Here is a 15,659-nt window from a genome sequence, read left to right on the forward strand (position 1 = left end):
TATGATCAAATGGACTTAGCCTTATCTACAGATAACAGTTGCACCATTGTAACTGTGGTGTTCTGGAAGGTGCCTTAACACTTGGGTCTGGTCTGAAGGGAGATGGAAAGAGAGGAGACCTCTTGGAGAGCCTCAAGTCGCTTGCAGGGAGAGGAAAACGTCACACAAGGAGCTGGGGCAGGAACAGCATTTTTTTCTCTTGCAGGTTAGAGGGGAGAGGCCGTTCAAACCCCTGTATTTATTCCCCATTCCTGTGTGCTGCTGGGGCACTCAACCAAGTAGGATTGGCAGCCAGCTGTACCTAGGTGCTCTTAGCGAGTCTCCACTGCAGATTGCTGTGCTGTGACAACATGGTCCTGTTCAGTCAGGTGCTTTTGCTCTTGATCAAAAGACTGCACCCTCTTTTTTTTGCACATCCTTATATTATCAAATGTGTTCCCATAGGGTGAGGATAACGCCTTGCCAAATAAATGGGTAATCTAATTTAGTAACATAAATACATTATTTGTGTGGACAAAGCTTCAGTAAAAATTTAAGCTCCTTCAAGCTTTAAAATTTTCTAGCAAAATTGACTGTGACCTTTGTTAGGCATCTGATTCTTCTGGTTCCTTGAAGGAGTGTTTCAGTGCTCATAGCTTCAGGCAACATGAGAGCAGGAAGTTGACCAAATAGTTTTCAGGCAGATTTGCTGCTTCTAGATGACGGCTGCTCTCACTGAGATACCTCCCTGCAGAAGCTGGAAAGCAGGTATTGGGAATGCAGCTCCCACTTGGCAAAAGTCAGAACAAGAAGATTCCCAATTTGTGAAACAAATTTGGAACTTGTAAAAGTAGCAAGACTCAAACAATGTTGAAAATCTTTCTCAATCATCAGTGTCAGGTAGGAACTACAGTTCTCATTCTATTCCCTTTTATCTGAGAAATGCTCTTTCCTGGTTCGTGACCATGCCCTTTGCTCCCAGGCTGGGAGATGCCCATTACAACTATTTGCACTCGTGTCAGCACACAATATATTGCGTTGGTCATTGGGGACAGCTAAATTTGTGTCTAAATTAAAGCCTGTATGTTTTGAAGCACCTGTGAGAATGAACACTAGCCACAGAACCACAGCACTCTTCTAGTCACCATAGATACTACTGAAGCCTAAACTGCACAGAGGAATTAAATTGAGTTTTCTTTCAGATGTGCTGGTTAGCTGGTATATACTGACATAGTAGTTACCTGGTTGCATGGCTCTTTTTCTTGACCAATGCAAAATTAATTACTTCTGATGTTCCATGTGCAGCAGTTTTTCCTTCAGAAAATGAAATTTGGTTTGGGGCAAAAAACAATAAAATGAATAGTGAATGATCCACGAATTTGTACCTATGTTGGCAAGAATCTGCGTAACTCATCAAGTATAGAACAGGAGCCAAAATCCTTAATGGCCCAATGCAAAAATTAGTAATTCCAGCAGAAAATCATTAGATGTGACCTTCTTCCACACTGGAATTACTGGAAGGTAATCTTAGGCTACAGCACATTTTAATTAACTGCATGTCTGTCTGATAGATGCTGGTTTCTGTAAATATTATCTGCATATTCAGTACAGCTAAAAAAGTTGTTATAATCTTGAATTTTAGTAATCTTTCCCATGTGCAATTTTTCTTTTTCGTTTGAACAGAATGCAGTGTCCACCCTGTATAGTTGCATCATATTTTTGCCAGACTACTTACCATGATTAGCTCATGTGGAAAAATGATATTTAACTATAAAATCGGGTATCTCATAATAATAGCAATATTATAAATCCTTCTCTGCCCGTGAGGGTGCCATGAACCAGGGCTTTACTTTTTTTTTTGTGCATTGACATGGTTTCATAAAAGATAAACTGCAAATTCTCTTGTATTCCAGTATGCAGTATAAGGCATGTTTGATGAGACTGAGAGCAACTATAAAAATAGCCCCTATTTACAGAATCTAGAAAGATCTTCAAAGCCTCTTAAAAGCCAAATATTTTGCCTTTCACAAATTGTTTATTCACACAAAAGCTACCCACAACGTAGAAATAATATACTTGGCCAACAGTTGGTTAAAATGGGGAGAAATACTTAATTCTTCAATATTTATTTTATCTGTAATTTCTTTCTTTGTTCTAAAGCTTGGATCTATAAATTCATAGTCTTTCTATAGAATTGGTGGAACTATTCATCAGCATCACTGATATTAAACAAGTTTTTATCACTGGATAAAATACAGTGCAAATACAGTGTAAAGGAAAGAAGAAGAAGGAAAAAAAAAAAAGTAGATTTGATGAAAATCACCAAAGATTTCCCATGATTTGGAACCCTCAGTTTCTCCAAAAGGCATTTAACTAGTTAAAAAGGCATATGGCATCTTTTGTGGATGCGGAGCCATTGCAACAATGGACAAGAGAATCACATCATCCTGTGCATCCCACGCGGAGACGTGAGATCATCTTGTTGGCCATTTCTGCTGATAGAAGAGGATTGTTGGCTGCTAGTTTTCAGAACACTTTTTGGGAAGCTGCTCTTCCAAGGTGAAACACAGAAACAACAGTGGACTCAGTAGGGTGCTGGAGTGGTAGTGGTGAGCTGAAAGTGCTCAATTCCCCTGATATTCCAGCACTTTTTCTGGTGTTATTGATGGTGGTAGAAGTGCTGGAATGTGTAGAACACAGAGAAGATACTTAGATTGTGTCAGTAGGGCAGCTATTGTGTTCTAGGAATGAAGAAAAGCTGTTTCCAAGGGTAGCAATATTCCTGCTTAGTATTGCTTATACACTCTTCAGGATACCATGCAGGAGTGTCGTCTAGCAGAGGTGAAAACAAGAGAAGAAACAAGATGAAGTGGCTTCTCCTTTCTCCCTGAGCTCTTGAGGGGCCTTGGTGGGAAGCACGTGTAGCCTTCAGACCGGGCAGACTATGAACAGGGGGCTTTCCCAGCCCGTAAACTAGTATGTCCCTTCAAAAGCACAAGCTGATGAGTTTTGCGGCCTTTCTTGAACCATTCATCTACTCTGCTCCATTCATTGTAAATGGTATAATGTTTTGCATTTGGAGAGTACATTTCATCTAGAGCTTTACAAATACCCATTAAGCCCTGAAACACTGCTGTGGAATAGATGAATAAATTATATGGGGGAAGTAATCATTAGAAAGCAGTGTTGCTTTGTCAAACAGTGTATAGTTTTCATGTAACCAAGTACTTAAGTGCAGCAAGTCCTTGACACCTATTTTCACTTTGCTGTGTGAATATTCATTTGAATTAGGTGAACATTTCATCCCACATTTTATCAGAATTCAGATTCATCCTCTGCTAATGGAAAGTGGCTCCAGGCTGCTATGGACAATGGCTGGCATCAAATGAGCTTGTTCTTTGTTTCAAAACTATGGTTAGAATTTGGTGGTTAATCAGATGCTGATAGCAAACAGTTGGGTTTTCCTCCATGTTCATGTGACAGTACAAAAGCCAATTGATATGCAGTAATGCAAGATTCATTCTTGACCTTCTATGCATCTGTGTGGAGCAAATTGGGTCTTGTAAATATAACAGTATGCAGTCTATTGTTTTGAAACACCACTCAATATATCTTAGATTTTTTTCTCCTAGTACAAAACAGTTATGTGCTGGATGCTTTTGCAGATGTGTCTTAAATTCTAGAGGTCTTGTACTTAGCTACCTCTTACTCTTTAAATCTCTATAGAATGCTAAAACAAAAACAAACAAAAAGGTTCCAGGGACGTAAGGTAACTATGAAACTGTTACTTCTAAACATCCATCCTGAATCTGATCTCTTTTGGTAATTTCCAGATGTTTTTTGTTAGATTAACGTCAGTTTAAATCAAATTGGTTAAGTTGGGATGCTCAAATTTAAGAAGAAATAACCATATTCTTTTTAATAGACTTACCAGTAAAGCCAGGAGCTGAATGACTATGAATTAGAGGTGTGCTTGCTCTTTCCACCTGGTCCTGTTAGATCTGAACTTAAACGCTCACAGAACTGTGAGGAAAAGCCTGCAGTACCTTAATTCATCTTTTAACTGCTTTATAGACCATAGAATACCTATTTTTCTTGATCTTGATTCATTAACTACTGTCAGAATAAAATAGAAATACTCCTGAAATGACTTCAACTTAAAAAATTTAAGCAAATTCCCCCTGTACAAAATTTTAATTCTTTTAAAGAACCCATATGACAATCTCATCGTTATTTTTTTTTCCACTCCAGAAGAAGGTAGTGATGACAAAAAGCGGAAACTTACATAATTTCATTTCGTTTGCTTTAGCAACAACAACCTCAAAAGCAGAGGGGAATAATGGCTTTCATTGAGTCACTTCTTGGGAAATTCATTGGTATCTGGAAAAGCTGGCCTGTAGGAAATACGTTAACTTGTTTTCTTTCTCTGGAAATGCTTCAGGCTACCAGTGTTTGGTAGTACAGCAAAGCTGCACCTTCCTCTTGGGAACAGCACCTTCCCTTCAGATTTGTCCGTAATGGAAGAGAACACAGGGTAGTGGTGGTTGTTTCTTAAAGGCTGTGTTTTCACGGTGCCATTGCCAAAGTTAAGCCAGACAGGGCTCTTAAGGATTCATTTGCGTATGTTAAAAAGAGAGTACTGTTTTACACTGCTGCCATGGGATGGCTGTGGCAGGAAAAGTGCAAACTCCCACATAATTGTTGTTGACAGAATACAGTTCTAATTTTATCAAGTGTAACCCCTACATGACATGTTGCTAAGCCAGCCATCAACATTTCAGTGAATGAAATGCTGATTTGAAAAGTGTGCAGTGCCCAAAAGAAATGTACAGTAATTATATTTGGAAAGCAGAGTATGTGAAAGACTTCTGCTTGCCTGAAATGTGGGAGCAATGATTGCTAAGTCTGCGCAGAACCATTAGAAGTTTTTTATTAAATTGTCACATTATGATTGACGCTGTGTGCGCTTATGTACATGTACATAACCAATATGTAAATTTAGGTTAAAATGACCTAGTAAGATACTAAGAAAGATGATATTTTACAAAATCTGTGGAAAAACTCTACAATGCTGAGTCTAAAACCTGAGTTTATCATTTTACCTGCTGCCTTGTTCTCTTCTGTATTTAGTATGCTTAGCTACTGCTTAAATTAGATTCAGAGGACTATGTAATTAAGAACTGAGATATAATTCTTCATTAGTAGAGGTCACATCCATTGGATAGCTAAATAATAGAAGTTATTTACGGTACCATTTTAGTATCCTAGAGAATTTTAACCTTTAATCAGCAACAATGGAGAGATGTCAAAATATAAAGCTGAATCAGGTGTAACGATATATAGTTTGATGAGTATCAGGATATAATTTGCTGAAATGTAGTTCTCCTTAATTGCATAGTAACTTATTTCACTAATTAAAAAAAGTCTAAATCTCTTTTAGCAGACTTTTATTGAAAGCGGTATATACAAGTATTTTTATATCTTAATGCATGTTTAAGAGGTACTGGAAAAGGTGTTAGTTCCTTAGAAAAGAGAGTATCAATTAAAAAAGATTTATTTGTTGAAAATAATGCTATAGTAAATGAAGGATGTTTCACGTCTCTTGGGTAAAATAATGGAGGAGCTCAAAGGAAATATTTTCTTGTATAAGTCTACTAATTTTGACTGTATTGTTAATCTATTTTGACATGCACATTTTAGAAAGAAGTAATGAAAAGGCGTGAAGCATACAAAGCATATAAATGCATTAAATTACAGAGCAGTGTTTTGCACCCTACTGACCTATTCAGTGGTAGGCTGAGGCATTTGCATCTATTTTTGGTCTGTTATATCACCTGCACAGATTTTAGAGGAATGAAGAATATATGAAGGTGAAAAAGGTGAGTGAAAGTATTTTTAATACACTTAGTCCAGTCATACTCAAGACCTCTTCTTAAGACATTGCCCAAAGTTCTTCTTGTATTTGTTTTAAAACTCTACCCGCGCTCTTTGGAATGTTTACAAAATGCCATCTGGGTCCATGCGATAGCAAGCTGGGCCACAAGCATTAGCCTGGCAGCCTTAATGCTTTGGGATCCAAGCTATTGTGGAGACAGCCCTGCACTGGGCAAGTGCCCCATCGGAAGCGGTCGCGTGTGAGCCCCGTGCGGCTGCGCTGCTCACGTCAAGACCAGATCCCCCCCTTTTTTTTTTCTCTTTAAACCAGGCAAAAGAACATTTTAATTCTATCTCACCCTGTTTTGGGCTGCAGGGAGAAACAAATAGATGAAGACATGTAGGAGGACATTACGCAATATTTGGGGAGAAGATGGGAGAGATTTCTCTTGGATTGTTTTAGTTATGTTTCTGTTTAAAATATGCTTTTGTGTTACTATAGCTACTAGCTGTTATGCTCATGTACAGATGTTTTATTATCTCTAGGAACTGACTGCTGCTTCAAACCCTGAGAACCAGAGGCAGAGGGGATGTAAATGTGTTAGCCGGAGACTGGAAAACCATGGAAGAACCTGAGTCCAGGACCAGGATAGGAGAGGACTGGACATGAATGACTGACAAGAAGTTGCGCTTGCTAGATTTGCAAAAGAGAACAAGAAGAAATAGTTGAATATTTGGAACCCTATGATGAGGTATGTACCCCCTACACTGCCAGAAAACTAAAAGGAGCCTTGTTTAACACTCAGTTTTCTCCCACTTCCAGAGGTAAGCGAGTAACTGAAATCTTAGTTTCTCCTGCAAAGCAATATTTGAAAGAGGAGCTGGGAGACCTTAGCGGGGAGAGACTGGTCTGCTTGGCAAAGCTCTTCTAAGAAGAGACCTTTGGAACTCTGTGAGTTACAAGCTTGCTGAAAAAATAACATCTCTGGGAAGACTGGGCAAAAGGTGCAAAAATTGTATTTTCTCTGGAGTTTTGGAGAAGAGTTGTTATTAAGGGGACTCTAGATAGAAGTTTTGGATCTTGCAGTGCAAATCAGTAATGAACTTGGAGGTTCCTCAGTGTAGTGAATTCAGGTGGTATCATTTTCTTTGGACAAAGTCACAGAAAAGATTGCCAGCAGCGCATGGTGTTCCCTGTGCCCTAGCTGGGATGTGTAGTTGCAGGAGAGGCAAATATGATGATAGCAGTTGCTGGAGGTGCTAGAAAAGGGTGATAACCAGGCATGAACTGTTGCACAAGACAGTGGACCTGAAGCTGGAAAACAGCTTTGATGGGGATACAGAAGTGAGATGTGTTGGGGAGAGGAGGAGCAAGGAAACCACAGGCTGTGCAATAGTTCAATTTAAAAAAAATAAAGCTTTTAGTCTTCGAGGTCAGTTAGACATCCATCTTTCCTCTGTCCCTTTTCTTCACTTTGCAAAAGGATATCACCTGTATACTCAACTGCACGCGACTGCGTGATAACAGTGGTACCGCACCCTTATCTGCTCTGGGTTCTTCATGCACAGAGAACGACATCAAGTGTCTGCTTAAAAACAAACCAGATGTTGACAGTCACAGAGAGATACATGGGTGCTGAAGAATGGGGAGGCAAGGGGCTTATCTTCACTACTGCCAATGACAGGCACTGGCACATATGCTATTTTAGGACAATTGCAATGCTAACATTCTGCTAGTGTTTTATTTAACTATCGACTATTAAAATATCTTGGTTTCAGGATGCTAGTATTACATATGTAAATTATTAGGACATTGTGAAATAGGAAAAACAAAGCAAGAAAAGAACTCATAGGATTCTATTTCAATTAAACATATTTACAATGTAACATTAATTGTAAAAGTTACTGTGAAAGAAAAACAAAATAGACACAGTGATTAGGAAACATTCATTAATTTTTTGTTTTCGCATACGTTATTTGTGAATTTTGTGGGGTAAGTGTAACTCAGTCCCTGAAATACAAATCTTTGGGACAACAGTATATTGAAGCAAGTGAGGTAATTGGATATATTCGGAGACTATCATCCAAAGGTAAATCAGTAGCATATCTTTAAAAACAAGATTTGTAAGGAAAATAAAAGGTGAAAATGTTTGAAGATATCTGCTGCATTCCACAAAAAGATATTTTCAGCACGAACATGCTTCTAAATACTAACTGTCTTTTGGGGAAGGAGGGGAAAAAAATAAAAAGGATAATTACTGTCATTTGTTCTCCTAGGAGACTTCAGCATGTTTTGGAAAGAGAAGTTTGGGTTCATTATGCAGCAGGAGTATTACCTTCCCAGTGTCATTTTCCCATCTGTCTTGCTCAAGGTGTTACAATCTTGGCTGATATCTTTGTGTGGTCATCACTCAGACCAGGCTGCGTATTGATACAGTAAGAGTGAATAACAGTGATCTTGAACACTGTCTGCTATGTTCGGTACCTTTCTCAGAGGGATTTTGGATACTATTTAAACTTGTTTACATTCTTTTCAGTACCCAGGAAAAGGAATAATTCCTTTTTCAGTACTTGAAATTCCCTCAACAATAGGTTTAACTTAATGTAATCTTACTTTTTTTTTGAGCTATGCTATGTTCAGGAATGGATAGAATTCTACTGCCTGATGCTAGTTACATAGAAATTTAGGAAAAACTCTCAACCTGTTGCAGGGGGAACAGGCAGTCTTCCTTTGTCTAAAATTTGTCATCACCTTTTATGCAGCATAAACGGCACTGTGCACAATGTGCAAGAGACCTGTTTCATTTAGTATCAATGTTTGTGTTAAAGATGCAACACATCTTTTAGTGACAATACATCTGTTGTTCCATTAAGACTTTATCTGGCATTGCAAGTGATCAGTTTTGGATTTTGGAGGCTTATGAGGCTTTTTCATTATGTTTCGTGAAAAAGCAGCCATTGTTCTCAGTTTGGTAAAGACCTTTCGTACAAAACAAAACCCGTCCGGGAGGGCATTGATATTGGAAAGGGCTGCCATTTTGTAGAAAATTTACCTAGCTTCTATACATATCATTGTGCGATCCAGCAGAAAAAAAAAAAGAACAGGGACGAGGGGTGAAGGCTACAGTCAGTCCTTCCCCCATTTGTAAGTAACTGAGAGCTTTAGTTTATGTGGTTCCATATATTCCTTTGTGGGCTAGAGAGATGACTGATAACGGTACGCTTTCGTAATATTAGGTGATAACATGTACGATTTTCACTTGTTTCCAAAAACGTTATCGTTTTGAATCAGCTTCTGTTTTCACAGATATCTAGGCTAAAAGGGATCATGTGAGATTATCTATTCTGTAGCTTCTGGTCTGATTTAAAAAAATAGTATTTTTAGAAACTTCTCTGACATAATTCTTGCCTGAACAGTCTTTAAATAACCATGTTTATCTTGAAATGTGCCATGGCAGAAAATCATCTGATGACTACTTGTCCTAAAATGGATGAACATGGAATGTAATTGATTGGAATACATTAAAACAAAAACAAAATCATTTTGAAATAAGACAATAATGCTCTTAATCGTTTCTATAGTAAGTACATTTGATTCTTTCAGTTGGATCCCATTCTTTTAGATCACTACTTTATAAATATCTTATTTTCTTAAAGATGCAGTCTTAAAGATCATAGCAATCTCCAAATCATTTGCTTTGAGTAATTTCTCAAATGCCCTGATATGGATATCAGCAGATCCCATTAATTTAAATATATCTAACTTACTCAAATATTGTCAGTTGTTTTCTCCTTATTCTTGATTGTACTTGACATAATTGTCCATATGAATTATGATGAGAAACCAACTACTTTCTAAAGATTTCTAAAGAGCACAAAATCATTAGCAATCAGCTTTTTTGTAATTTTTTTTTTTGCTTTCCTTAGTAATAATGCTCTATTTCCTTCGACTTGAATGTTAATTTTTTTCATAGTTACAACTCTTATTATAAATAATTTTTGGATCTCAGACTTAAAAACAAACAAAAGTCTATTCCTTTATAGTATTCTTTTATCCCAAAGTTTGTCTTTGGCTTAGCTTTGCATGACCTGCTTTTCACTTCTCAGGCCTGTAAGGATCCCTATTAATGTCACTGATATTTCTGTTCTGCACTGAGACACTGACTTGAGGTAATCAAGTAAAGATATTCCCCTTTTCCTTCGTAATTCTTCTCCAAGAGACCCTTCCTGTAAATATTCTGATTTTGAAGCCTGCCGTTTTTGTGGATGGACAAGGGAACCTATTATTCTTACTGTGCTATTTTTTCCCTCTTTGGAATCAATAATGCTATTATCTTGATAGTATTTTTTCCTATGCTATTATGGAATTCATCAGTGAAATTTGAATAAATAAATCATAGCTGTTCCTTATTTCAGATGCTGGAAGAAATGTACTAATGCTTCATTTTAGAGAAAAAGCATCAGAAATTTTCCTGGAATAGCTATTTGCCTACCTTCTCCAAAGTCTCTTTCATATTTCCACTTATTTTCTGATTAACATGTTCTTTCATCTGTAAGAATCACTGTTTTGAGTTTTGATCTCTAAGTACTTGTCACTGTTGAATGGGAATCTCCCTGCATAATCTTCAAGAATTATTCATTTGCGCAACATGTATCTGAGCATGAGTAAATGTTGTGCAAACTGTTTTGAAATGATCCTGCAAAATTATCTCTCTTGCTGTGAAACTTTTTGTTATTTTAATTATCAGACTTGGAAGATTATGCTAAAAGGCATACTACACATTTTGCCATATGGCTTATAAGCTTCCTTAATGTAATAATTCAGATGAATTGCTGCTTAAATGCTCTGCCTCTGGGCTCTCATTTCAGAGGTTGTACTTGTGCTTTAAAAAGTGTACAGGCCATGAAAACTTATGAAATAGTAATAATTAGGAGGCTTTTATATACATTGTAGCTTACTTCAGCTAAGTTTCCCTAAACAGCTTCAGCTTGTGACCTCTGAGATGATCAAATTCAAATATTGAATCCTTGGAAAAACAAGGAAATAGACCATGAGCAAGCTGAAATACAACTGTGATCTTATAATCTCCTAGATTCTAGATCTAATGGTCGCTGATGAAAAACATATTTTAAGTTTTTTTTTTTAAAGTTGGAAGATCTTATATCGTGTTTCTACTGTTACTTCCAGATTCCTATTGCATACTTCTATGAAAAGTTAGAGCATAAGAAGGCCTGAAAAAGTGCATGGGAACGTACAGACCTGAGTGGAGCAGGGAACTCTATTCCACTAGTAAAAGTTGTGTGTGTGGGGGGAAAATAGGATGTGAGATTTGGATATTGTGGATACTGTCAGTGACAGGGTCATCAATAAATCTGTGAGGAAAAGGGCTGAGAAGAAAGGAAAAGGTAGAAAGGAAGTTCATATTCAGTTGTTCGACCTTCCTTTTGGAAATAGCCAAGTGTAGACACAGATTTTGGCACACTTGAGAAAATATCATTGCTTTCCCAAGGCAGAAGAAACTGACTGAAAGTCATCCAAGAAGTGTTTCCAGAGGACATAGACAGAGCAAGTAAGACTAGAATTGTATTCATGGGATTCTGGGGGGTTCAAGCTGGTGGTATTCAGGGACCTTAGCATTTTTCCTTGAGTTATCTGGGTATCACGAAAGGAAACCTGAAAACTTTTGCTTTTAATAGAGCCAAAATCTTGCTGAACATGCATATTTTGCTCCCTTTAGCTGAGTTCCTGAATTTCTTAACTTACCCCCGAAATAACCACTTCTCCCCCAAGAGGGCAATGAATGATATGTTGTAGAAAATAAAATGTAGGTGACTTAGATCAGCCAGGGAGAACTGGAACCAGAGTCTGTGCATCAGCTGTATTCAAAAAAAAAAATGGAAGAATCTGGTATTCTTATTAATGAATGATACTTGAGAACATTCTCATTCCAGTGTCTCAATCAGTTACAAACTTGCCTTCTGATGATGAACCCAACAAAAGATCAGATTGTGGAATTTTATGAATTTAGAATATTTTTCAACTTAATTTAAAATTATTGTAATATTGAATAAACTCTGCTAGCTACAGAACATGAACATGGTTTTCAAATAGAACATGGTTTTCAAGTGTTGTATATACCTGAAACTAACAAGTAGATCTAATCATCTTCTAATACCGCTGACTACAGGATGCATGAGCTGAACATTCGGTCATATGACGAGTCATAAATTGAAGCAGGGGAAGTTCCCACTTGATGTGAGAGGGGAAAAAATAATTACAAGGACAGTCAAGTATTGGAACAGATTGCTGAGAGAGGCTGTGCTGTCTCTGTCTTTGGAGGTTTTCAAGATCCACCTGGACAAAGCCCTGAGAAACCTGGTCTAAATCCAACATTGACCATCCAGGAGGTGAGAATAGATGACTTCCCAATATCCCTTAAAGTCTGAATTGTTCAGTGTTTCTAAGATTAAATATTTTCCTTTGTGTTGAGAAAAATCTTCTTGTTCTGTTTTGTCTCATATAAATACTCCTAAAGTACATAAAACTCAAGATACATCAGTGGTTCCTTCATTCATGCTCGAGGTGAAAGGCAGGCAGTTATTCAAGATGCTGTTATCAGTAAGATAACTTAGTAGCTCTCTAGGATGAAAATGAGTCTTTATTATGCAAACTAAAGAGATAAAATTGGTATTAGGAAGCCACCGTCCTTTATTAGCAAAATTGCAAAGTAATTTTCTTAAATTTGGCAGGGGGGTGAAAAAAAACCTCTCATGTGTAACATATAGGTGGATTTAAAGCTACATGGAACTGTGAAAAGCATTTCCTGGAATTTTAAAAGGGTCGTTTTATGTGATGGAATGGGCTTGATCTTGATTGCCCACAGTCTTTTCCGTTGCAAGAGGAGAATCAAACGAAATAGCCAGCTTGAAAACAAACCAGGGAGAGGTAATTCGTCATACAATGTGCAGGTAAGATGAACAGTTGGGAACAATTTGTCACGGGCTATTTTGGATGATAAATGTTATGTAGGTTGGAAAGGAGATACCCATTAGGAGCTGCCAAATGCCTAGACATAACATGTTTCTCAAGAAGTGTCTGTGTTCATAGCTTCTGGAAGCAAATGCTGGAGGCAGAGGAAGGGAAGCAGGTAGGCAGTTGGCTCTTATACTCCTATCTCTTGTTCTGTATTTGAGACAGAATGCTCAGCTAAGCAGACCTTTGACTTGACCCAGTACAGCTACTATTAGGATCTGGGATCTACAATTAAATATTTATTTAATTAATTTAGCACTCATTAGAAATTGAGAAGCCTATATTAACATAGTGGTCTAGTGGCCAAAGTGGGGCAGTTATAAGCTGGTTTTAATGAGTTCATGCAACTGACAGAGCATGAAAGGCTTTCTCCATGGCATCAAGGTAAATTAATCTTTCCAAAGCAGGAGACTGTTTTATCTCTTCTGCACCGAGCTAAACATGCTGTGACACTAAGCAATTTTTATTTGATGTACTTAACTGTGTGAGAACAGAACTTACTTAGTACAGGTACTTAACACTGCAATAACTCACTTCTGACCACATTACCAGAATAATGCAAAATTGATAGGATTTCAAAGAAAAGTAGCGCCGAAGTTTTAGATTCAAAATTTTGACTTGCGACAGAGTTGGAACATACTCCTGCTCTTTAACTGAGGATAAACTAAAACGTGAATTGCTAGAGGGGGGAAATGTTAGTGTGTGATAGTGTAATATAAGACGGAATTCAAATTTTAGTTGTTAGAAACAGTTGTGCAAGTGCAAGACTCTTTTGGACTTTCAAAAGCAGAAGAAAACCACTGATCTCTTTATGCCAAGCCCATGCACTGAAATCCAACCCCTTTCCAACATTTATTCCTTAGCATGTCCCAGAAAGATGACCATTCTGGGTCTAGCACAGTAGTGACCTCTCCAACAGTGCCAGGGAGGGCCAAGGGTTTACCCAGCCATGTCCCCATGCTCTGAGCAGGCCCTGTTTCCTGCAGCAATTACAGGACCTGCTGCTTAAGGAAGGAACGTTAGAGCCCTGCTCGGAGGCAGACCAGCCATGGTCCCCTCCTTACCTTCCACCCCTGTTCAAGTACATCTCTGGACACAAAGGAAGTAAAATGCTCTGACACTCCTGCTTATCATCCATTTTGTCATGCTCTACGGAGTTAGGTGAGCTGCTGGGAATCAGACTGCAACAACAGGAGATTCATGTGGGATCTTTATTTAGCAATGACTGGCATTAAGGCTGTGTTTCTTGCCTCTCAAAGCTTGGAAAGGGGTCCTGTCCGAGCTGTGCTTCAGCGTCGGCACCCTCTGCTGCTGTGCAATTCGTGCATACCCCTTTGCAGGCTGGTGCACGGCAGAGCCCTTTCCGAGCGGCAAGCCTGACGCCGTTTCGCCAGCAACTTCGTTCTCCCTCTTGCTCTGGAGTGTGAGACCCCCCCTGCTCCCCTTCCCGCCCCGCCAGGAGCCGCGGCCTCGGGGGCGCCATGAGGCGGCGGCGGAGCTGCCAGGCAGGGAGTGGGACACAAAGGCCGGCGCTTCCCGCGTTCCCGCCCCGGGGGTCACTGCAGCCGCTGCCCTCGGCGCGGCGCCGCTCTGGGCTCCTGTCGTCGCGGGGCGGCGGGCGGCGTCGCCGCCTCCCGCCCCCGCTGGGGCGCCGCGCCTGCGGCGGCCGGTGGCGGCGGCGGTGGCGCTGCCGAGCAGAGCCGGGCACTTGGGCGCCGAGCGGCGGCCGCCCGCACCCCCTCCCCAGCCGGCCGGCGGGCTGCGCTGCGCGAACATGGCGGCGGCGGTGGGGCGGGACACTCTACCTGAGCACTGGTCCTACGGCGTCTGCGGCGACGGCCGCGTCTTCTTCATCGAGTAAGGGGGGCCGCGGGAGGGCGCGGGGAGCCGCCGGGCGGGCGCCGCTAACAGGTGCATGTTTGTCCGCTTCTCCCTCCTAGCGACCTGGCCCGCACCACCACTTGGCTGCACCCGCGCACCGGGGAGCCCGTCAACTCCGGCCACATGATCCGCTCAGGTGGGTGCCCGGCGGCGCCCCCGCCTCGCTTCGGCTCACGCACCCGTAACGGCCGCCCCGCGCCCCCCGCCTCGCGCATGTACCGCTAACGGCCGCCCCCACCCCCCAACCTCGCGCGCGCACCGTTAACGGTCGCTCCGGGGCCGCCTTTGCCCCCCGCCTCCCTGCGGCCACTGAGGCACCTCGAGGGCACGGCCGGAGTTCTCATCTTTTCTTTCCCTTTCTATTCTCTTTCTTTCTTTCTCTCTTTTTCCTCGCTGCAGACCTGCCCCGAGGATGGGAGGAGGGGTTCTCGGAGGAGGGAGCCAGCTACTTCATCGAGTGAGTATTTGGCCGGCCCGGTGTGTGTGTGTGCGCGCGGAGGGATTGCGTCTCCCCTCCTCCCCCCCGCCTTTGCCGTTTAACCTGCCCTTTTCGCCGCTTTAATGATTAACATAAGGGAAAGTGAAAATGATGCGTGTGTTTGCGGCGGGCGGGCAGGGGGGGAATGTTGGGAACTGGGAGTAAATTTTGCAGTGAGGTGGAGGGGAGAGGCAGGCTCCCCCCATTGCTGCTGCTTTGCCCCCTCAGGAGGAAGCAACAGGTCCTCATCCGTGGGGAGGCTGCTTTGTTTGTTTATTTTTCCTCTTTCTGCCGTCTGGATGTTTGAAGCGGTCCTTGGCAGGTGGAGCGTTGCTGCTGCGTGTGTGGGTAATGGTTGAAGGTGGCGGCTTGTTTTTGTATTAAACAGCAGGTGCTTGTGGATGCAGTGCTGGG

The 15,659-nt window shown here is 40.8% G+C and overlaps 1 protein-coding gene across 1 annotated transcript in view; it reads left to right on the forward strand.

Moving 5' to 3' along the window:
* The first annotated feature begins 14,522 nt into the window (after positions 1-14,522).
* PLEKHA7 (pleckstrin homology domain containing A7) overlaps positions 14,523-15,659 on the forward strand; it is a 113,774-nt gene continuing 112,637 nt past the window's right edge. The window contains exons 1-3 of the mRNA XM_088533848.1: positions 14,523-14,743; positions 14,827-14,903; positions 15,167-15,224. Of these exons, the coding sequence (XP_088389974.1) occupies positions 14,661-14,743; positions 14,827-14,903; positions 15,167-15,224 (218 nt within the window). The 5' untranslated portion in view covers positions 14,523-14,660. The remainder of the gene's footprint in view (positions 14,744-14,826; positions 14,904-15,166; positions 15,225-15,659) is intronic.

This window comes from Tinamus guttatus, unplaced genomic scaffold (genome assembly GCF_059628265.1).
Source record: "Tinamus guttatus ecotype Peru unplaced genomic scaffold, ASM5962826v1 Tinamus_guttatus_pri_ptg000524l, whole genome shotgun sequence".
NCBI classification, from domain to species: Eukaryota; Metazoa; Chordata; class Aves; order Tinamiformes; family Tinamidae; genus Tinamus; species Tinamus guttatus.